This window comes from Gracilinanus agilis, chromosome 4 (assembly GCF_016433145.1).
Source record: "Gracilinanus agilis isolate LMUSP501 chromosome 4, AgileGrace, whole genome shotgun sequence".
Classification (NCBI taxonomy): domain Eukaryota; kingdom Metazoa; phylum Chordata; class Mammalia; order Didelphimorphia; family Didelphidae; genus Gracilinanus; species Gracilinanus agilis.
In genome coordinates this window covers 503012013-503034919 of record NC_058133.1, presented here as the reverse complement: position 1 = coordinate 503034919, position 22907 = coordinate 503012013, and the positions used below count along the sequence as shown (strand labels likewise).

At 47.3% G+C, this 22907-nt stretch overlaps 1 protein-coding gene across 1 annotated transcript in view; it reads right to left on the bottom strand.

The window, feature by feature from the left end:
- LOC123246846 (ras GTPase-activating protein 4-like) overlaps positions 1-22907 on the bottom strand; it is a 92161-nt gene that overhangs the window by 27036 nt on the left and 42218 nt on the right. Inside the window, exons 2-5 of the mRNA XM_044675631.1 lie at positions 10414-10470; positions 9020-9133; positions 5965-6026; positions 1933-2062 (exon numbers count right to left, since the gene is read on the bottom strand). Of these exons, the coding sequence (XP_044531566.1) occupies positions 1933-2062; positions 5965-6026; positions 9020-9133; positions 10414-10470 (363 nt within the window). The remainder of the gene's footprint in view (positions 1-1932; positions 2063-5964; positions 6027-9019; positions 9134-10413; positions 10471-22907) is intronic.

Below are 22907 nucleotides of genomic sequence, written 5' to 3'. Positions count from 1 at the left end.
GCCATTACTACTTAGAGACTGGAATCAATACTAAGTATTGATTGCAAGATGGAAGATGAGGGTCAAAAAAAACTTATTGGCTGACGGGCCTGGCTTGTCCCCAGGGCCCCAGCTACAATGGCACAAGGAGGGAGTCAGACCAGATGGATGCCTTCTCCGCATCTTGGACCCTTCCACAAGCTGGTCCTAACCCCCCGAGCCCTGGCCACAGCCTGGACCTGATCCCCTGATTCCCCTGCCACAGCCTGAACTACTAGATCTTTGGAGGAAATGAGAGTGTGGATGATTCAGTGCGGACCATCCCCATTTGAGACGTAGATGACGACTGTTCCTAGTGGATCTTCTAAGGATCTGACCCCAAGCTCCCCAAGGCAGGGACTTCACTGGGTGGATAGCAATCCCTGACACACCATGATGGTGGGATGGCAGCTCTGCCTGGGGGAACTCCCCAAACACCAAGAGGAACCGTCTTCAACATGGCTGCATGGAACGCTGGCTCACTCAACAAACCCAATTTCCCAAGAGTTTTTCAGTTAGAACTCAGTCACTTTGTCGAAGAAAACTCACCAGCAGTAGGGAAAAAACACTGGATTTGGAAGGAGGGAGACCCAGGTTCAAATCCTGCTCTAGATGTTTACTACCTCTGTGTCTGCTTCCTTCACGACTAGGCTCAGTTACCACTGTCTGCTGGTGCCCTCCCCTCCACAGAGCTACCTCAGTGTGTCTCCTGTGTACCTAGTTATATGCTGCTTCTCTTTTTCACTAGAACGGAAGCTTCTTGAGGGCAGGAATTGTTTCTGGTGTTTTTTCCCATCCTTTGTGTCCGACACAATGCCTGGTTTCTGATAAGCACTTAAAAAGTTATTTTTCATATTTATAGCTGCGCTCTGTATGGTGGCAAAAAATTGGAAAATGAGGGGATGCCCTTCGATTGAGGAATGGCTCAATAAATTGTGGTATCTGTTGGGGATGGAATACTATTGTGCTAAAAGGAATAATGAACTGGAGGAATTCCATGTGAACTGGAATGACCTCCAGGAAGTGATGCAGAGCGAAAGGAGCAGAACCAGGAGAACCTCATACACAGAGACGGATACATTGTGGCACAATTGAATGTAATGGACCTCTGTACTAGCATCTATGCAATGACCCAGGACAATTCTGAGGGGTTTATGGAAAAGACACTACCCACATTCAGAGGAAGAACTGTGGGAGCAGAAACACAGAAGAAAAGCAACTGCTTGTTCACATGGGTTGATGGGGACATGATTGGGGATGTAGACTCTAAACAATCACCCCAGTGCAAATATCAATAATATGGAAATAGGTCTCGATCAATGACACATGTGAAACTCAGTGGAATTGTGCATTGGCTACAGGAGGGGGTTGGAGGAGGGGAGGGAAAGAACATGAATCATTGAACCATGGAAAATTTTTCTTAATTAAAAAAAGTTATTTTTCATTCATTCATTCATCCACTCATTCATTTATTCATTCATTCATTCACTAAGCACTTAATAAATTCATTCATTCATTCATTCATTCACTAAGCACTTAATAAATTCATTCATTCATTCATTCATTCATTCATTCATTCATTCTCTCCTTTAGTTTATCTCTTGAAGATAAGGACTGTGTCTCTTCTGTCACTGTATCTACCCCCAGTGCCTAGCACATAGTAAATGTTTAATCAGTGCTTTCTGCTGAATTGACTGACCCGTTGTAATTTCTTTAACCTCCCTGAGCTTCAGTTTCTCTCTCTATAAAATGGGGATAATAATATCATTGACTTTACTGGGTCGTCGTCAGGATCAAATGAGAGAATGTCTGCCAATCCCACCTCAGGAGGGATCCAAGAGATCTCTCGGGACCCCTAAGCTTGCTCAGGGTTGCTGGTGTGGGAGAATGAGGGCCCCCGACCCCTGCACTCACCTGGCCTCCAACACGGTGCATCGGAGCTTCTGGGGCCCCTGGCCTTGCAGGATCTCCATCTGCAGATGGATCTCTCCCTGAACCTCCTCGTCCGGGTCAATCTCCTTCAGGTGGAGCCATCCACTGTAACCTGGGGAAGGAAGAGGGACAAGGCCCAAATGGCACCCCAACCCCTTTGGGCCAGGCTGAAACGGGCTGACCCGGACCCCAGGAAGAAGCCCACCTTGTGAGAAACAAACGTGCCTCGCCTGCCTTCTCGGCCTGCTTCGTCGCCCATGGTCAGGGGGTTGGGAAGGGCGGCCTTCTTCTTGGGGACCCATTTTTGTACATTAGGGAGAGCCCAGGGCTGGGAGCCAGAAGACCTGGGTTTGATGCTCAGCTCTGATATTTGCCACCTGTTTGATTTGCCCCAGTTCATCTCTCTGGATCTGAGGTGGTTGTTCTGAATGTTGTTCCATCATTTTAGTCACGTCCAATTCTCTGTGACCCCATCTGTAGTTTTGTTGGCCAAGATACTGGAGAGGTCTGCCATTTCCATCTCCAGCTCATTTTACAGATGAGGAAACTGAGGCAAATAGGAGGGAGTGACTTACCCAAGGTCACCCAGCTAGGAAGTGTCTGAGGCTGTATTTGAACTCAAGAAGGATGAGTCTTCCTGATTCCAGGCCTGGCACTGTACCCAATGGGCCGTCTACTTGCCTAGACAGAACTTCCGATTGTCAAGTCCTCTAAACAGTAAGGTGGGAAAAGAGGGAAAGCCTAGTTCCAGCACCTCACTGCTCTTTACTACCTGTGTGACTCTAGGCAGGTCACTTTCCTTCTCGGGCCTCAGTATCCTCATCTGTAAGATGTAGCTCTCCATCTGGGATCCTATGACGCTACCTGTGTGGCCCTAGAGCAGTCACTTTCCTCTCTAGGACTCAGTTTCCTCATCTGTAAAATGAGCTGGTCAGACTAAATGGCCTCGGGGGTCGGTGATTCTCTGTTTCCAAATACTGGTGTGACCTCGGGTAAATGGGGGGAAGGATGCCTGCCCAGGCTAGCCCCAGAGGTCTCATGAGAATAAGATTCAGGCCTGGGATGGACAGGAGTCTACAATGACAGGATCGTGGATCCTGAGTGCTTGGCCATCTAAGCTGAACCCCTTCATTTTACAGATGAGAAACCGGAGGCACACAGGGGGCCCTGCCGAAGGTCCCACAAGGAATAAGCATCAGAGGCAGAATTTGAATCCAGATCTTCTGACTCTTGAAGCCCAGGCTAGTCAGGGTGGATCCACTGACTGAACATTTTTCTGGAATGTAGCAGGAGGGATTCATTGCATTTATGAATGGCCTGGAGACCTGCTGGAGCTCTTTCCAAGTTTCCAGGAGGTCTCTGGGAAGCAGAAGCCTTGGGAGCCATGGAAGAAGCGAAGTTGTTTTTATTTCAGCTCTCAGTGCCCGGAGAGCAGCCGCCAGAAATGGCTCGGGTCCTGGGTGACGGAGGCTGAGTCAGCGGCTCAGGGCAGCCGTGAAACCCCCTGCCGGGGTGGGCTGTCCATTATAAACAGCAGCAGGTGGGGAGGAAGGAAGGAGGACCCGGGGGAGGAGGTCCCAAAGGAGAGGAGAGGGCTCGGCCAGACCCAGACTCCCACATGGTTTGGATGGATGAGGGAAGCCCATGTGGGGCATCCTTGGCTCGGAGGTCAGATCAGACCCCCTCTGCCCAGGTCTCTGTCGCTGGGTCCCTGGAGAGCAGAGGGACCCAGCCTTTGGGGGCTCGTGGGTCCCTCTGGCCATCTGTGACCTGAGAGAGCCTCTTCTCAGAATCACGTTTTTAAAGTTAGAGGCCAGCAAAAAGGAAAATGGGATTTTTTCCCCCATTCTAGTTCACACATCTAACACAGACGCCAGTTTAAGAATTTGGGCCAGGGGGGCAGCTGGGTAGCTCAGTGGATGGAGAGTCAGGCCTAGAGACGGGAGATCCTGGGTTCAAATCTGACCTCAGACTCTTCTGCTGTGTGACCCTGGGCAAGTCACTTGACCCCCATTGCCTACCCTTACCGCTCACCGTATTGGCTCCAAGACAGAAGGTGAGGGTTTAAAAAAAAAAAAAAAGAATTTGGGTCATCAGAGGAGAGGAGGCTGATAGGATTAGAGACAGAAGCAGGGCTCACTGGCTGCACCCCAAGGCTTGGCTCTTTGAGGTCCTCCCTGCCCTAAAGGCAAGCTCTCCCCCCGCCTAGCTCCTGCTCTGACTCCCTCACCAGCTTCCCAGTTTGGGCTCCCCCCAAGTTCCCCTTTGTGATGCTTGGAATTCAGGGAGGTCCCATTTAAAAGTATTTTACAAACTTCCTGTGGACATGTGGGGGACTTTGAAACTACATTTTCTGTGATCCAGTGAGTTTCTGGTTTCTGACATGATAACGTCAGACAACGGGAACCAACGTATAGCGCAGCTTAAATTTGGAGGTCGGGCTTGAGACGACCTCTTTGGCTCTGTAGACAAGATGGAGACTGGCAGCAATTTGAATTTTTACAGGGGCGTTTCAATTTATTTTTACCATCATGGTTTTAGTTAAATTATTATTTTCCCTCATAATGTCAGCCTTTATCAATTTTAATCCTTACATTTTGGTGACCACAAAGGGACACGAACCCTCAATCTTTGGCTTTAATTAAATTATTATTTTCCCTCATAATGTCAGCCTTTATCCATTTTAATCCTTACACTTTTCAACTACGGCTGATCCAGGAGGCAGCACACTCTCGAGTCTCTCAAGGCTCACGGGGGAGCTTCACCCCTACTCGCCCACAGACCCACAAGAGGCAGCGATTGAGAGGCTGTCCGGTCCAACCAGAAGACACCAGGATAGCCACCCTTCACGGAGGGCTGATCCTACAACGGAGGGGGGAAACACTGTGGGGAGGTGGTCTCCCCACTCTACGAGTGACTGTGACCTTGTCCTTTCCATTCATCTCAATCCAGCAAACTTCCTACCTCCCCATCTTGGCATCTAGGCCTGGATTGCACTCACTCTACCTCTTAGTATTCCAAGCCCCCCTTTTTTTAAACCCTCACCTTCTGCCGTAGAATTGATACTATGTTGGTTCTAAGGCAGAAGAGTGGTCAGGGCTAGGCAAAGGGGGTGAAGTGACTTGCCCAGGGTCACACAGCTAGGATCCAAGCTTCCTTAAAAAAAATCCTTACTTTCTATCTTAGAAACAACTTTAAGACAGAAGGACAAGGGCTAGGCAAATAAGGATAAGTGACTTACCCAGAGTCACACAGCTAGAAAGCATCTGAGGTCAAATTTGAACCCAGGTCCTAGCTGCCCCCTAAGCTTCTTTAAGAAGGCTTTTCCTGAGCTGGACAGCAGAGAGCTCCCTCCCCCAGCAATAATGGCTTTAGCTTTCCTTGTCCCAGGACTTATTTCCCTACAGTTTGCTCTGTTTCATTTTGGCCTTCGTGGCCCTCAGCATCCAGCCCAGTGTTGGACACGTCTCTGGGCCCCACTCTCAGGCCACAAGCTGCAGAGAATGTGGGTGAAATGACAGGGGCCGGGCCTTGGACCCTGAGCCAGGAACTGCCCCAGGTGCTGGGGAGAAAGACGAGCCCCTCCCTTGGGGAGCTCACGGCCTCCTGGGATCTCTTTAGGGGCCGAAGGGGCTCAGATGCTGGGGACGGGATGAGATGACTTGGAAAGGGGGCGGGATGTGGAGTCAGAGCATCTGCGTGTGAATCCCGATTCTGCTGCTCATTACCGGGGTGACCCTGGGCAAGTCATCCTTCCTTCCTAAAATGGGGGAGAGAGAACTGGAGGGTCTCCGAGGTCCCTTCCAGGCACCTGTATCTGGTCCTTTGCTCCCAACTGGGCGTGAGGGGGGGCCGGGGGAAATGAGGTCCTGCCAGGTTTCTAGCCTGGGACCCCCTTCTGCCTTTATCTCCTAATCTGGCTGAGTCAGAGTCAGGATGGGCCGAGCTATAGAGGAGGCAGGAAGAGGCCAAAGGCTGCAGGGATTCAGCAGTCGGGCCTGCGGAGCATCTTACCCTTGGGATGCTCCACTAAGACATCCCTGGTGAGGCAGACCTTCCCAATGACGTCGTCTCGGCTAGAGGAGAGAGAAGGAGAGAGAACATCAAGATTAATGGCAATGGGGGGAAGGAGGGGGCAGCTGGGGAGCTCAGTGGATGGAGAGCCAGGCCTAGAGACGGGAGGTCCTGGGTTCAAATCTGGCCTCAGACACTTCCCAGCTGTGTGACCCTGGGCAAGTCACTTGACCCCCATGGCCCATCCTTACCACTCTTCCACCTAAGAGCCAATATTGGTTCTAAGATTGAAGGAAAGGATTTATTTAAAAAAAAAAAAAGGTTAATGGAAATGAAAAAAGCAGTGGATCTAGCTCAGAGAATCTAAAATCAAATCCTACCTCTGATTTGTACTACCTATGTGGCCTTGGACAAGTTCCTTCATTTCTCTGTGCCTTGGTTTCCTCATCTGTAAAATGAGCAGGTTGGACTAGAGGGCTTCTGAGATCCTTCCTGGCTGACCTGAGGAATCTGAATTCTAGCTCTGCTGACTTAGAAAAGCTTGATGGTTTCACTTGGTCATGTAGTCCCCTGAGGCTAGAGCTGTGTCGAGTCAGGAAGTCCTGAGTTCAAATCTGGCCTCAGATACTTACTGTGACCCTGGGCAAGTCACTTAATTCCTGTTTGTCTCAGCTTTCTCCTCTATAAAATGTGGCTCAATAGCACAGCACCTCACTCCCAGCATTGTTGTTAGCATCAAATGAGATAATCATCATAAAGTGCCTGGCACATAGTAGGTGCTCTCTCAATGTGAGCTATTATGGTGAGATAATCATCATAAAGTGCCTGGCACATAGTAGGTGCTCTCTCGATGTGAGCTATTAGTATTAGTATGGCCAAGCCCAAACCCCAGGCCCATTCCTGACTCCCTTAGCAAGCTTGGGCTCATCCCATTATTTCTTACTTCCCCAGCCCGAATCATCATAAAACAAGGACCCTGGGCTAGATGCCCGCAGAGGTCTCTTCTGCTCTGCTTCCTGCAAGGTTCCTCAGGAGCTGGTGGGCCGCTGAGCTTCTCTGCGCGTGGAGCTCCAGGTTCCAGAGGGGAGAAGCCCAGGATCTACCATCCTGGCCCGACTTCAGTTAAGCTGCGAGAATGAATGCCAGGAGCCCCGTCTCATGCACCACGTGTGTGCCATCTTGTGGGGCCCGGCTCTGGCTTGTGCCAGATGCTTCCAGGGCCTGACATACACCCTCATGTGGGTGCACCCACCCACCCAAGCACCCAGTAACAAGTGCCTCGCCTCTGACTTCGATGAGGGCCCTTCTCCCAGGGTGAGGAGAAACACGGAGGTAGAGCCAGCTGGAATGGAGCCCCTGACCCCAAGGGCACTGGACCCATCTCTGCCTTATCTCAAATGCAAGACTCAACCATCTGTCTGGGGGGCACCTGGGGGCCGCTTGCCCTAGATGGGTGCACCGTTGAGTCGGTTTTCTCCCTTCTTATAAAAGCCCCGTCCCTACGTCTGTCCAGAGGCCTTCTATTGTCTGGAAAGTTGCCTGAGTTGAATTCACGCATTTGGCCTCATTTTCCTAACCCAGGTCAAACCAGGGACCTGAGATGATGGCAGGGAGGGGGTGGGGCACACCTCTGAGAACCCCCCTTTATGAGTGAATTCAGTGTGGCCACTAAATCTTGTTTGCTTTCAGTAAGTTAGACCAGCTGACACAGTTTGATGGAAATGACACTCAAGAAGACACATTATCCTCTATTTTGCGGCTGGCTACTAAGGCCTGCTGGACTTTCTTTTTTTTATTAAACCCTTACCTTTTGATACCTTAGAATTAATTCTGTAGCAATGGCTAGGCAATGGGAGTTAAGTGACTCACCCAAGGTCACACAACTAGGATATGTCTAAGGCCAGATTTGAACCTCTCAACTCCAGGTCTGGACTCACAGCTGTTTCTATCACTGGCCCTTTCCATCTGCCTTGCAGATGCGATGTCTCCTCCATTGGAATGTGAACCCCCCGAGAGAGGGGCTATCTTACTTTCCTACTGTATCCCCTGCCCTGAGCACTGAGCGTGACACATTGAGAAATTATTTTTTTCCTCTCTTTTTTTCTCCCTAGTCATTCATTCATTCACTCACTCATTCATTCATGAGCCAAATGTTAATTCTATCTCTCTGTAATTCAATTCAACACACATTTATTAAGGTCCTACTATGGATCAGACTTCTGTGCAAGGTCCTAAAGAGAGGGATAAGGAGTGAACCTGCAATCTCATTGGTGGGATTTTGTCATTTCCTTCTTCAGTTCATTTGACAGTTGAAGAAACTGAGGCCAACAGAGTGAAGTGACTTGTGCAGCTAATACATGTCTGAGGCTGGATTTGAACTCCTGACTCTAAGCCTGACACTCTCTCCACTATGTCACCTAGCTGCCTAGGTGAGAGATAGGATGTCACATATGAGGACCAGCTAGCAGACCAGTTTGAACTCTCAGACCTAACACATCTTCCTCTACCTGGAAACACACACACACACACACACACACACACACACACACACACACACACACTCACACTTTCTCCCTTAGTTTCTCCAGCCATGATTCCCAGCGAGTTGACCCTACAGGAACTGGGTCCCCAACTCATCTCCCCTTCCCGTAGAGCTCTTCCCAGCTGATAGCCTCCTCCAGGGACTCAGCACACTTCTAAGACTAGCAGTGATGGGCAGGGTGTCCTCAATCCTAATGCTACCCCGCGTGACTTTGGGGGAGTCTCCTGCCCTATCAAATTCCTCCTCTGTCACATCAGGGGGACCCTCTGGACATCCTAGACTTCTGTCCTGGAAGGCACTGGAAAGGGGATGGACTTGGTTAGAGCCCGGCTTGCTCAGATGAGGACCCGAATGCCACTTTCCATCCCCAACAGGGTCCTTTTCGGGGCCAGCTCCCTCTGCCTCCCTTCCACCCCACACACGCCTGTCCCCACAATTAGAGCCATTCTGGGTCCATCTCCGGCGTTCCCCCTGGCTCTCTAGAGTCCCTAAAGAGACCCAAGAGCGCCATACCTGAGAGCATCTTCATCCATGACATAGAAGGACACCGAGTGGAAGGTGGGAGGAAGATGGACTTTGTACTCCTCCCCCCAGAATGGGGACAAGGTCTTCCACACAGTGGCTGTCCTGTTGGAGAAAAACAGATGGAAAGAAAGAGAGCTCTGCAGGCACATCAGCACCAGAGCCCCGCCATCTCGGGCCATCTCGTACCCCCACCCTCTCTCTAACCCCTGAGCAGGGCTTTATGGTGCCTGGAAAAGAGTCCTTAACCGACATGTGCCACCTAGTTGATGGATGACTTTGGGCAAATGGTCTCCTCTCTTGGGGCTTGCTATTTCCCCCACCTTCATTCATTCGGGCAATATTCATTAAGGTAGAGAAACACCAAGATAAATAAAGCTCAGCCCCTGCCCTCAAGGAGCTTCCAGTCTATGCTAGTCTTTTCATTTTCAGAGCTACCAGCATTTTCATATTCATTATTCAGAATCATGTCATTCTTGGAGTAGCCCCAGGAGATAGGTAGGCAGGGCAGGGTTTGACATAATAAGGAAACCGAGGCAAATAACTTCCTTAACATCACATGGTAAGTTAACAAGAATGCTACAACTCTGACCTAGGTCTCCTGATTCCTGATTCCCTCCCATAAAGGGACAATTGATCCTAACCTTTCTTCTGGGGGGCTTACATGTCCAGGAGGGGAAATCTCTTGCTTTGACGCCTCCCTGGAGGCAGCGTGAGATTGTCCAGAAAGAGCTGAGAAGGTAGAGGGAAGACCTGAAAGAAGTTTTTTTAATCCCTCCTAGCAACTGGCAAAAATATTAGATTTGGATTCAGAAGATCTGAGTTCAAATTCTGATTCTTCCCCTCCTAGCTGTGTGACCTATTATCTCCCCAAGGGGAAACTGCAGACCATGGTCTTCTCCTTGAGAGCAGACACTGTCTCATTTCTGTGGATACCTCACATGCTGCCTGCCAAAGGAGGTACTTTGCAGATGCACACTGACCGATTGACTCTAGACACTTTTCTCATCTATAAAATGGGGACAATTAAAACAATGACCACTAAGCACCAACTGTGCAAAAATAACTGGCTAATTCACAGGTCTATTGGGAAGACTTGGTGGAGCTTAAGAAGCTATTCGGTTAGAATGGAGTCTCCATGAGAGCAGGCTTTGGTTCTTTTTAACATTTTCCCTTTGAATCTCAGTGGCTAGTACAATGCCTGATTTGTAGAAAGAACTTAACAAATGTTTGTTGATTGAATATTTGCAGTTATTATTATTATTCTCTCTGTCCCTCTTTTATGACCTGAGCTCCAGGAATCTACCCAGGTCCCTTAGGAGGAGAAGACCTGAGAGGGAAAGAAAGGAGCCCATCCCCAAAGGGCATTCCTTCTCCTCAATTACCTGATGATGGGCTCATTGTCAATCTTCACAATGCAATAGGGATCACTGCTGCCGGTGCTGAAAGAAAAGATAAGAGGCCCCCATTAGTGGTGTCTGCCGAAGAAGAGAGCAAGCAAGGTATTTTAATCAGTCTAGTGCCATGGGAAGGGGCTCAAAGGAAAGGTGTAAACAGAGGTAAGAGCTGGTGGACAGAAAAATATATTTACAAATGAGTAAATATAGTGATAGAAGCAGTTTTTTGAGCAGATAGAAAGCTGGTATTGAAGCCAAGAAGTCTTGGATTCCAGTCTTGCCTCTGACACATATTGGCTGTATGACCCTGGGCAAGTCATCTAACTTCAGAGCACTTTGGGCAATTCTCCAAGACTCTAAGTGGCAGAGAAGGTATCCACCTGCATTGGCAGAGGGATATTCCTTATCTGGACCAGTGAAATCACAGGCCAGTCCCTAAGTCTCTATCTGTTCTATATAAAATTAATGCATAATACAGTTTAGCATAATGCCTTGGTAGGTAATAAGGGCTTAACAAATTCAATGAACAAGGACTCTGTCTGTCTGTCTCTATTTTTTTCTCTGTCTCTGTTTGTCTCTCTGCCTCTGCATTTCTGTCTCCATTCCTGTCTCCCTCTCAGTAGGGAAAGCATGAAAAACTGGAAGAAACATGAAAGGTCATCCAAAGGAGATGGCCAGTGCATGAGCTAAGCTCTGAGGATAACCAGGTTCCTAGATTTAGAACTAGAAAGAACATCATGGGCCATTTAGCCTTATCTCCTCATTTTAGAGATGATGAAACTGAGGCCCAGAAAAGTTAAGTGACTTGCCAAAGGTCACAAAAGTGACAGATGAGATTTGGACCTGGCTCCTTTGATTCCAAATTCATTTGTCTTCCTACTATAGCTTGATGGCTCTCCAGAAGAAGGGAGTCTATTTTAGGGGAGCAGCTGAAGGAAATGGTTTGGGGAAGTGACTGCTTTAGAGATTATTTATCTCACTTCTCCATATTATGTCCTATTTCTCTTTCTTAGTGTCTCATTTAATCCTTCCAACAACTCAGTAAGGTAGGTGCTATCATTATCCTCATGTTATAGTTGAGAAAACTGAGTCAGCAAAGGTTAAATGACCTGGCCAGAGGGGATCACATAGCTGCTAAGCATTTCTGTGGCCACATTTGAATTCAGAATTTCCTGATTCCAGGCCCAGTGTTCTTTTTTATATGCCACCTGGCTGCCCATAAGGAATAAGAGAGTGGAAAGTCAAGGATGTCTCTGCAAAGTTGCCAACCTGGAGGCCTGAAAGAATTGAGGTGTTCTTGACAGAAACAGGGAAGTGTGGAGGAGGATCAGCTTTCATTTGGAACATGTTGAATTGGAGATGATTATGGGACGTCCAAGTGGAGACGATGAGAGGGTCATAGGTACTTTGGGATCAACATTCAATAGACAAACATTAAAAAAAATTATTTTTTACTTGATAAGTAGAACTGTCATTTTAATTATGTTGGCTCTGCCCATTCATGAACAATGAAAATTTCTTAAATTATTTAGATCTGACTTTATTTTTATAAAAAGTGTTTTATAATTATTTTTGTGTAGTTCTTGAGTTTGTTTTGCCAGGTATACTCTCAGGTATTTTATTCTATGTGTGGTTATTTTAAATGGAGAATCTCTTTCTATCTCTTCTTGCATATAAAAATGCTGATGATTTATGTGGGTTTATTTTATATCCTGCTACTTTGCTAAAATTATTTATAGTTTCAACTAACTTTTTAGTTGAATTCCTTAGATTTTCCACATATATCATCATGGAAAGACTTTTTTTTTAATAAACCCTGTGGTTTCATCCATGTTAGGAGCTCTTGGAAAAGAACTTCCTTTTTACCAGTATCGCCCTACCACTAACCCTGCATTTTACCGTCTTAACTATAGGGCTGAGGACATCGAAAGGTTAAGAAATTTGCCTAGAACCACAAAGTCCCCAAAGGGAAGACTTGAACCTAGGTCTTCCTGTTTCTGAGTTAGACTTTCTATAATACTACACTCCTATTTAGGAGAAAGAATAGGGCTGGATAGATTTGAAAGTCATCTGCATAGGGATAATAATTAAACATCTTGTAGTTGATGAGAATACCACTCAATTGAAAATATTTATTATTAACAGTATGTAGCAGACACGGTTTTTGGCAGTGGAGATGCAAAAAAGAAAGAAAGAAAGAACTTCTACTCTAAGGAGCTTACATGGAGAGAATGAGAAGGTCTGGGACAAAATGTTGAGAGAGCCTCACATTTAGTGATCAGGAAATGGAAAATGCAGCAAAAGAGACTAAAGAGAGGTCAGTCGAGGCAAGAGCCAATAGAGTATTGTCATGGAGGCCAAAAGAGAGAGTATCCAGGAGTAAGGAGAATAGCAATGCCACGAGCTGCCTTCAGAATAAAGACTCAGGAAGGCCATTGGAGTTAGACAATGGTACCCTGGATAGTTTGGAGAAAGCCTGTTTAGTCAAAAGGTAGAGTTAGAAATTAGATGGTAAGGGGCCAAGAAGTAAATGGGAGGTAAGGAAGTGGAGGCAATGAATTTGGACCATCCTTTGTAGGATTTGGGCAATGAGATATAGGACGATAGCGTAAGGGATTGCCAGGGCAAAGTGAAAGGTTTTGTTTTGTTTTTTTTTAAGCAAGGAGAGAGGTGGCTATATTTCTAGGTGTTGAGGAAGGAATCAGGCTCTAAGGTGAAACTAAAAAAGAAACAAAGAAAGAGAAAGCTTCCACAGGAGATGAGAGATGAATGAGATCAAGCAGAGGAGTTGGTCTTGGTCAGAGAACTGACAAGAAATTGGAACAAAGAAGGAGCAAATAGGAGAGAACGAATTGGGGAACTGGAGGTCAGGAGTGAGGAACCAATAGATGACTAGATTATCTCAGAAAAGCACAATGTGAGGTATTCTTCAGAGAGGGATAGGAGAGGAAATATTACAGGCAGCTGGAAAGGACAGCAGGCTTGTAATAAATTAACAAGTATGTGCTCTTTGCGGTGGCAAAAAATTGGAAATTGTGAGGATGCCCTTCAATTGGGTTGAATAAATTGTGGCATCTGATGGTGATGGAATACTATTGTGCTCAAAGGAATAATGAACTGGAGGAATTCCATGTGAACTGGAATGATCTCCAGGAATTGATGCACAGTGAAAAGAGCAGAACCAGAACATTATACACAGAGACTGATACACTGTGGTACAATCAATGTAATGGACTTCTCTACTAGCAGCAATGCAATGATCCAGGACAATTCTGAGGGAGTTATGAGAAAGAACACTATCCACATCCAGAGAAAGAACTGTGAGAGCAGAAATGCAGAAGAAAAACTGTTTGATCACATGGTTTGATGGGGATGTGATTGGGGATGTAGACTCTAAACAATCACCCCAGTGCAAATATCAATAATATAGAAATAGGTCTTGATCAATGACACATGTAAAAGCCAGTGAATTGCTCATTGGCTACAGGATGGAAGTGGGAGGAGGGGAGGGAAAGAACATGAATCTTGTAACCATGGAAAAATATTCTAAATTAATTTAAAAAAAATTTTTTTTCAAACAATCAAATAAATAAATAACAGGCATGGAGAGTGGTGTGGGACAGCTAGATGGTGCCATAGTGTATGGGGTGCTGGACTTGGAGTCAAGAAGCCTCATTTTCCCAAGTTCAAATCTGGCCTCAGACACTTATTAGCTGAGTAACCCTGGACAAGTCACTTAACCTTGTTTGCCTCAGTTTCCTCATCTGTAAGATGAGCTGGAGAAGGAAATGGCAAACCATTCCAGTATCTTTGCCAACAAAACCTCAAAAGCGGTCATGAAGAGAAAGGAGGACATGACTGAAATGACTGAACAGTAAGAATGACTGCCAGTTGCACTGCCTGTGAGATGCTTATTCCCTTGACTGAACTCCCTCTAAGGTCCCTTCGAGCTTGAAGTCTATGAGCCTTCAATTTAGACCAGATGGCCTCTGAGATCCCCTCCAAATCCGAGCCTCTTTCATGCTGTGACCTCTCCCAGCAACTCTCTCCTGAAGGAGAATCTAAACTTCTCTTTTAAAGAATGAAGAGGGAAGAGAGCAAGAAGGTCAGGGGGTGGATAACTCCAGCTCAAGTTCCCCTCAATCAAATGGCAATGTCCCCCCAGGGGAAGTGGCTGACGGGAAAACAGCTGGACAGCAGCCCAGTCTCCAGCCCAGACAGGAAGCCAACTGAGGAGGGTATCCCTACTCTCTTGCGACTCCTGAGATGGACTGGGTCATCTGTGTTGTTCCCAGTGATCCTTCTTACAAGGCAATTCGCCGCTCTCCCGCTCATTAATTGTGTGTGTGTTTGGGAGTTTTGGAGGGAGTTGTAAGCTGTGACTTCCCAGGAATTTGGAGATGTTTACCCTGGGCAAGAGATGCCTCAGAAGTCACATTCAATACCTCAGTTTAGGATGGAATGAGAAACCAGAGTGGGAAAAGGCCCATTTTAAACTTTTTTTTTAAAGTTATTCATACCTTTTCTATTGATGCTCTTCGCCAAAGCTCCTTCTACTTCTTCTTCTTCTTTTTTTTTTTTTTTTTTAGGCAATGGGGGTCAAGTGACTTGCCCAGGGTCACCCAGCTGGGAAGTGTCTGAGGCCAGATTTGAACCCAGGACCTCCTGTCTCTAGGCCTGACTCTCCATCCACTGAGTTACCCAGCTGCCCCTCCTTCTACTACTTCTACTACCTACTACTATTTCTTGTAACAAAGTAAAACATTTCAGCAAAGGCAACACAGTAATGGTATCTTACAATGTGTCCTACATTTTGCATTCAGGGGTCTCCCCAGCCCATCTCTCTACTACAAGGCGAAGGATGTGTTTCCTTATCAGCCCTCTGGCTTTAAATGATTCCTCAGATTCTTCAGAGACGGATGCTTTTTAGTGGCTACTGTGTTCCTGTGGCCACTAGGTGTGCTGCCCTCCCTTCTACTCTTTGCCTGGCATCAGTTCGGACAAATCTTCCCATGCTTCTCTGACTCCCTCATGTTCATCCTTTCTTGCTTTCAGAAACCATTTTTCTTCCTGGCATTCTCCAGTCAGTGGGAGCCCTTTTTTGTTTCCAGGTCTTGGCTAACCCAACAAGGTTGACAGCCAGGTGGTACAGGAGATAGAGCACCGGGCCTGGAGTTAGGAAGACCTGAGTTCGAGTCTGACCATAGACACTTACTAGCTGTGTGACTCTGGGCAAGTCACTTCCCTGTTTGCCTCAGTTTTCTCATGTGTAAAATGAGCAGGAGAAGGAAATGGTCAATGACTCCCGAATCTATGCCAAGAAAACACCAAATGGGGCCATGAAAAGTCCAACATGACTGAAATGACTGAACAACAATGACACAGACACAGAGGTCTGGCTGGAATGGAAGGTGTCTGTCAGGAAAGGGAAATATTGTTTGGAGAGATAGAATAGGACCAAATGGGCTCCAAGTCTCTTCCCTACAAATGGCTCTAGGGTTTTTTTTAAGCCTTCTCTTCTGTCCCAAGATGGGAAATGAGCTGGTGACCTCATTATCCCTGTAGATAGTCTAGTCAGTGGTTCCCAGACTTTTTTGGCCTCCCGCCTCCTTTCCAGAAAAAATATTCCGTAGCCCCCCAGAAATTAATTTTTTAAATTTTAATAGCAATTAATAGGAAAGATAAATGCACCTGTGGTCATCACCACCCTCCAGGATCGCTGCAGCACCCACCAGGGGGTGGTGGCGCCCACTTTGGGAATCACTGGTCTAGATCTTTTTTGGGCAGTCTGGTTAAGCCTACAAACTCTTCAGGATTTATTTACTTATTTTAAAACCTTACCTCCTGACTTAGAATCAATACTGTTTATTGGTTCCAACACAGAAGAGCAGTAAGGGCTAGGCAATGGGGGTCAAGTGACTTGCCCAGGGTCACACAGCTAGGAAGTGTGTAAGGCCACATTTGAACTCAGGACCTCCCATCTCCAGGCCTAACTTTCTATCCATTGAATGACCTGGTTGCCCCAAGAAGTAGGAAATTTTCTAAGATAGTATTTCAGTCCAGATCTTCCTGAATCCAAGCCAGAAGACCTACCATACTGCCTTCCTAGGTGGGGGACGTAAGCCCTGATATAGGCTTTGAAGATTTTGAAGATGGGAAGAGGCTAGCATATGGCATTCCAGGCATGGGGAACAGCTTGAACAAAGGTTTGGAAGTAGGAATGCACTTGGTATATGTGAGGGACAGAGAATAGGGTGGCCTGGCTGGATTGTTGCCACCTAGTTATCAGAATTCCAGGTCAAATTTCTCCTTCCCTGGCCCCCTTTAGTAACCAGCAGGACACCAGCTTCAGGGTGCTTAGGCTGTCTTAAACTAGCAGTTTCCTTTTCTAGAGAAAAGTGGGAGGAGTAAGTGTGTCTCTGCTGTGCCCTGGGCCAGGGTTCTATATTTAGGGCCTTGGCAGTTTCGTCCAAGAGAAACAGAGAGCAAAAGGAAAGAAGTGAGGGCAAGCACCAAAATAGCCCCTGAAATGGCAGATCGTTTTTACCCAGATTCTTCTGGGGGCTGGGTTTTCTCCACTGACTTAAATTAACATTCCAAGAGGGAGAGGAAAGAAAAGAATGAGAGAAGAAGAGAGAAAATGAGAGAGAAAAGGGATGAACCAGAAAAGAAGAGAATGAGAGAGGAGGAGAGAAAATGAAAGAGAGAAGACAAAGAAGAAAAAAGAGAATGAAGAGGGGAGAAAATGAGAGGAAAGGGGTGAACAAGACAGAGAGGAGAGAATGAGAGAAGAACAAGACAGAGAAGAGAGGAGAGAATGAGAGAAGGGATGAAAAATGAGAGAGAGAAAGGGAGAGGGGGAGGGTAAGAGAGAAGAATAAGACAAAGAAGAAAAAAGAGAATGAGGAGGGGAGAAAATGAGAGAAAAAGGGTGAACAAGACAGAGAGGAGAGAAAATGAGAGAGAGAAGAACAAGACAGAAAAGAGGAGAGAATAAGAGAAGGGAGGAGAAAATGAGAGAGAGAAACAGAGAGAGAGAGAGGGAGGGAGGGAAGGAGGGAAAGAGAAGAATAAGACAAAGAAGAAAAAAGAGAATGATGAGGGGAGAAAATGAGAGAAAAGGGGTGAATAAGACACAGAGGAGAGAAAATGAGAAAAGAACAAGACACAAAAGAGAAGAGAATAAGAGAAGGGAGGAGAAAATGAGAGAGAAGAACAAGACAGAGAAGAGAGGAGAGAATGAGAGAAGGGATGAAAAATGAGGGGGGGAGGGAAAGAGAGAAGAATAAGACAAAGAAGAAAGAAGAGAATGAGGAGGGGAGAAAATGAGAGAGAGAAGAGGTGGACAAGACAGAGAAGAGAAAGTGGAGAGGAGAGATAATGAAAGAGAAAAACAAGACAGAAAAGAGAGAAAAGAATGAGAAAGGAGAAGAGAAAACGAGAGTGCATAAATCCAGCGAGAAAGAAGACTCAAGAGCCAGAGAGAGAAGATAAGCCAAGAGAGGAGAAAGACAACATGAGGAGATAAACAAGAAGAGAAAAAAAAAACCAACCCAAACCAAAGAGCATCGAAACCGCTTGTCTAGTTTCAGAGGAACTGCGGCCAGATCTTGTCAGAGCGGTTCTCCTAAGCTCCTATGAGAGGTGGTCCCCACTGCAGGCACCGCTCACCACCACTGGCTCAGACTGAAGCAAGGGGGATTTAGCTTAGATGAAAGGCACCCTCCAAAGCAGATGGCAAAATGCACAGGAACGTGAACCTCTAGAAGACACGTCCAGTCTCTTGCTGGTGGTGCAAAAGCAGGCAGGAAAAGAAACAACCCCTCACTGGGGAGGGTGGAGACTGCACTCCAGGGGCAGAAGGCTGGCCTCAAGCACATGCTGATGCCCTGTACAGCCTAATAGGAAGCTCTCTGATCCCCACACAGAATGAGGCAGTTGGTGGTGAAGTAGTTAGAATACTGGGCCAGGAGTCAGGAAGACTTGAGTTCAAATCTGACCTCAGATACTTACCAGTAGCTATATGATCCTACCCAATTCACTGAACCTCTGTCTGCCTCAGTTTCCTTTTCTGTAAAATGGGAGAAATAACCCCTATGTCCCAGGGTTATTGTGAGGATTGAATGAGATAATATTTGTGAAGTGCTTAGCTTTGTGCTAAGTACAGTATAATGCTTGCAGGTACATAGTAGGTGCTATAAAAATACTTATTCCTTTCTCCCTGAATGCCCACCCTGGGTTAGTTCTGGGGAGAAAAAGGGGGAGTCCTCAGTATCCCCTCACAAGGTGGTGGTCAGCCTCCTCTCCAGCAGATTCAGCTACCCTGGGGCCCCTCGCCAGTTATCGCCTGAACACTGCCCTCCATCTGACAGATTTCCAGCCTTTTAGGCTTCTCCTGCCTGCTTTATTTCGTCTGTGTCTGGGGGAGGCGGAGGGGATTGTCCTGATCAGCACCATTTTCAAAGAAGGAAAGTAAGAACCCACTGAGAGGAAGTGACTTGGCTTCAGCCACTTAGAGAGTTAGTGGCCGAGCCCAGCTGTGCCCAGGCCACCTCCCCACCCCCAGATCTCCTGATATGCACTTTCATGGGCACTCTGGAGAGTTGGAAGGGATCTTTAGAATCTTTGACTTCAATCCCCTCATTTTACAGAGGAGGAAACTGAGGCATAGAATGGTTAAGTAAATAATTTAAGTGATTTAGAATCATAGATGTATAGATCTAGAGTCAGAAAGAACTCCCCCCACACACTTTACAGATGAAGAAACTGAGGCTCAGGGAAGTTAAGTGAAGAGTTTATTAAGTGGCTTAGAGTCATAGGATCTGAGATCTAGAGCCAGAAGGAACCTTGTCAGCCATTTAGGTCAACCCTCTCATTTTACAGATGAGGAAACTGAGGCCCAAGATCATAGAAGTAACATGCTAAGTCTAGAGCCTATCCTTTTCCCACTGCCTATAATGTGTCTACTAAACTGTGCCACTAACTGGAAGCTCAGGGGTGTCTGGCATTCCTGACTAGAGATACTGCATGACTATCTCCTTCCTTCTCTGTCTTTAGCAGCTTCTGCTTTTTGAAAATGTCATTAAAACCCTGACCTTCCATCTTAGAATAAATACTAAGTATAGGTTCCAAGGCAGAAGAGCAGTGAGGGCTAAGCAATGAGGTTAAGTGATGGGCTCACGTAGCTAGGAAGTGTCTGGGGCCAGATTTGAACCCAGGACCTCCCCTGTCTCTAGGCTTGGTTCTCAATCCACTAACCCACCTAGCCACCCCCTGCCACTGCCTCTTAAAGATACAAAAATAGTTTGGGGGGCAGCTAAGTGGATAGAGCACCGGGCCTAGGGACGGGAGGTCCTTGGTTCAATCTGGCTTCAGATCCTTACCTATATGATCCTGGGCAAGTCATTTACCCCCGTCTGCCCAGGTCTCGCTTGTTTGTCTTAGATTTGTTACTAAGACAGAAAGTAAAGACTTAAAAGCTACAGAAACGGTCTCTCCAGTGACTGTTGGAGAGATTATTGAAGCTGGAGCTTCACCAGACATCTCTCCTATCATCAGGGTCAGCAGTGGAACCAAGCAGATTTCAGGGAGCCTCCTGGAGGAGAAAACGAGGCAGGAGGAGGAACAGCACAGGGAGAAGCTGCCAGAGGGCCTGGAGTGGTGGCACGGGGTGGTGGAATCAATACTGGACTGAGAGGCAAAGGGGTGAGCGTGGCCAAGCCCTTTCCCCTTGCCAAGCCTCAGTTTCCTCCTCTATAAAAATAAGGGGAGGGACGACTGGGTAGCTCAGTGGATGGAGAGCCAGGCCTAGAGACAGGAAGTCCTGGGTTCAAATCCGGCCTCAGACACTTCCAAGCTGTGTGACCCTGAGCAAGTCACTTGACCCCCATTGCCCACCCTTACCACTCCTCTGTCTTGGAACCAACAAATAGTATTAATTCTAAAATGGTAAATTATTTAACATCTATATGCCTCAATTTCTTCATCTGTAAAGAGAAAGGGTAGGGGGCAGCTGGGTAGCTCAGGGGATTGAGAGCCAGACCTACAGACGGGAGGTCCTGGGTTCAAAGCCAGCCTCAGACACTCCCCAGCTGTGTGACCCTGGATAAGTCACTTGACCCCCATGGCCCACCCTGACCACTCTTCCACCAAGGAGCCAATACACAGAAGTTAAGGGTTAAAAATAAAAATAAAAATAAAAATAAAAATAAAAATAAAAATAAAAATAAGGGGATCTCCAAGTCTCTGGCCAGCTCTAAGTCTGTGGTCCTCTGACTCCAGCTGACATGAAGATTCACACCCTGTCAGCAGCCGATATGATGGGGAGAGAGGAGTCACCAGCCAGGATCAGCCGGGCAAGAGGCAGCCGGAGGCCCGGAGGGGAAGTTGGCATGGTGGTCCAGGTGCCTAATCACAGAAGCCTTGAATATCAGACTAAATAAAGATGTGGGACAGTGGAAAGCGTTCTAGCTTTGGCAGCAGAGGGCCTGGGTTCGGATCTAACCTCGGGTACTTTTTCCCTGTATGAGCTGAGACAAGATCTGGTCCTCTCACCCCCCACCCCAGGGGCCCCTTCCTCTGTCTGTAAAATCAGAATGTTGCCCCCCCTGGTCTGGGCTCCCCTCGCCTCCTCCCTGCCCCAGGGGCTCTGGGTCCCCTTAGTAGAGGACTGTCTTTGGCCGGGACACCTAAAGGAGCACACTCGGCGGCTGGCAGCTCCCTGCCCGCTGAATGGAGAGCGGGAGGGTGGCTTACCGAGAGCCGGTCTGGGAGGAAGATTAAAAGGAGTTTTGTGCCCCGGGAGCGAGGGTGAGAAATGGGATGTGCCTGGAGGCACCAGGAGAGATGATCCACGAACAGAGGGAGGCAAGGGAAAGAGCCGGTAGGGAACAGCACGAGGCCGGGCCAGAGGGTGCCCCCAGACCCTGGAGTAAGGGCCACCCTCCGAGAAGAACCAACCCACCCAACAGCCAGTCAGCCAGCGTTCATGCACTGCCTCATGCGAGCATCGACCCTCAGCTGCCCATCTAGGCTGATCTCCCCATTTTATGGTCAAGGAAACTGAGGCACAGGATAACAAGCTCCTTGAGGGCAAGGATTCTTTTTGTATCCCTGGTACTTAGCCCAGTGTCTGGCACACAGTAGGAGTTTAATAAATGCTCATTGAGTTAAAGTGAAAGGAAGTGACTTAGAATATGGTAACAGATCTCCTCCAAGGCCATCTAGTCAACCCTTCCCCTCCTTTTTACTAACTGAGTTACTTCATTTCCCTGGGCCTCAGTTTCCTGATCTGAAAAATGAGACTCAACTCTGGTGCCTTCCTGCTTTAGCTCCGTGATCCTAAATGTAAGGCCCTTACTGCTGGGGCTACAAAGACAAAAACGAAGCAGGCCCTTGCCTCAAGGAGCTTCCATTTGAATTCCGCTGGAACAGGGCTAACACTACTTCTAATGTCCTCCCCAGAGGGCTGTGCTGAGTCTCAACTGAGATAAAATCCATAAAATGTTTTGTAAAATGTAACTGACTGCGTGACCTTGGATAAGTCACTTAAGGGCCTTTGCCTCCGTTTCCTTGTCTGTAAAGTGGGAATAATAATAGCACCCACCTCACAAGGTTATCGTGAGGATAAAATGAAATATTTGTGAAGTGTTTGGCAAACTTTAAAGTGCTCTCTAAACTTGTCAGCGATTGTTCCTCTGTTGTTAGGATCAATGCTCTGCAGAAATCTTGACAATGGCTACCTGAGTGGCTAATTCCTGGCCCCCCACCTCGATGACACACTCCACCCAGCTGCCCTTTCGCCGGTCTGTGCCTCTCCCCCACCATGAGAACACGGGGAGGGGGTGGGGAAAACCCCCGGCTCCAGCTGCTCCGCATGGGCTGATGGTAACAGCTCTGGACTGGAAGCCAGGAGCCTGGGCCCCCCCGCCTGCCTGGTGGTGACTGAGTAAGGGACTTCCTTTTTCTGGGTCTTGGTTTCATTGTCAACAAAATGGGAAGGATGATCTCTGTCCTACTTCCCTCACTGGAGGGGCTCAGAGCAGATGCTGGCTGAGTCGTGGCAGTGAGGAGACGGCAGCCCCTGCTCTAGAGCTGGAAGTGACCTCACTGGCCTTCTAGTCCAACCCTTCATTTGACAGATGAGGATGAGGAAATTGAGACTCAATGATGTTAAGTGACTTGCCCAAGGCCATACAGCTATAATCAGTGGGTTTTAAAACTAGATCCTTTGGAGGGACCTAGATAGCACGGTGGATAGAGCACCAGACCTGGAGTCCAGAGGACCAGAGTTCAAGTGTGATGCCAGACACTTCCAAAAAGAGAGAGGAAGGAAGGAAGGAAGGAAGGAAGGAAGGAAGGAAGGAAGGAAGGAAGGAAGGAAGGAAGGAGGAAAGAAAGAAAGAAAGAAAGAAAGAAAGAAAGAAAGAAAGAAAGAAAGAAAGAAAGAAAGAAAGAAAGAAAGAAAGAAAGAAAGAAAGAAA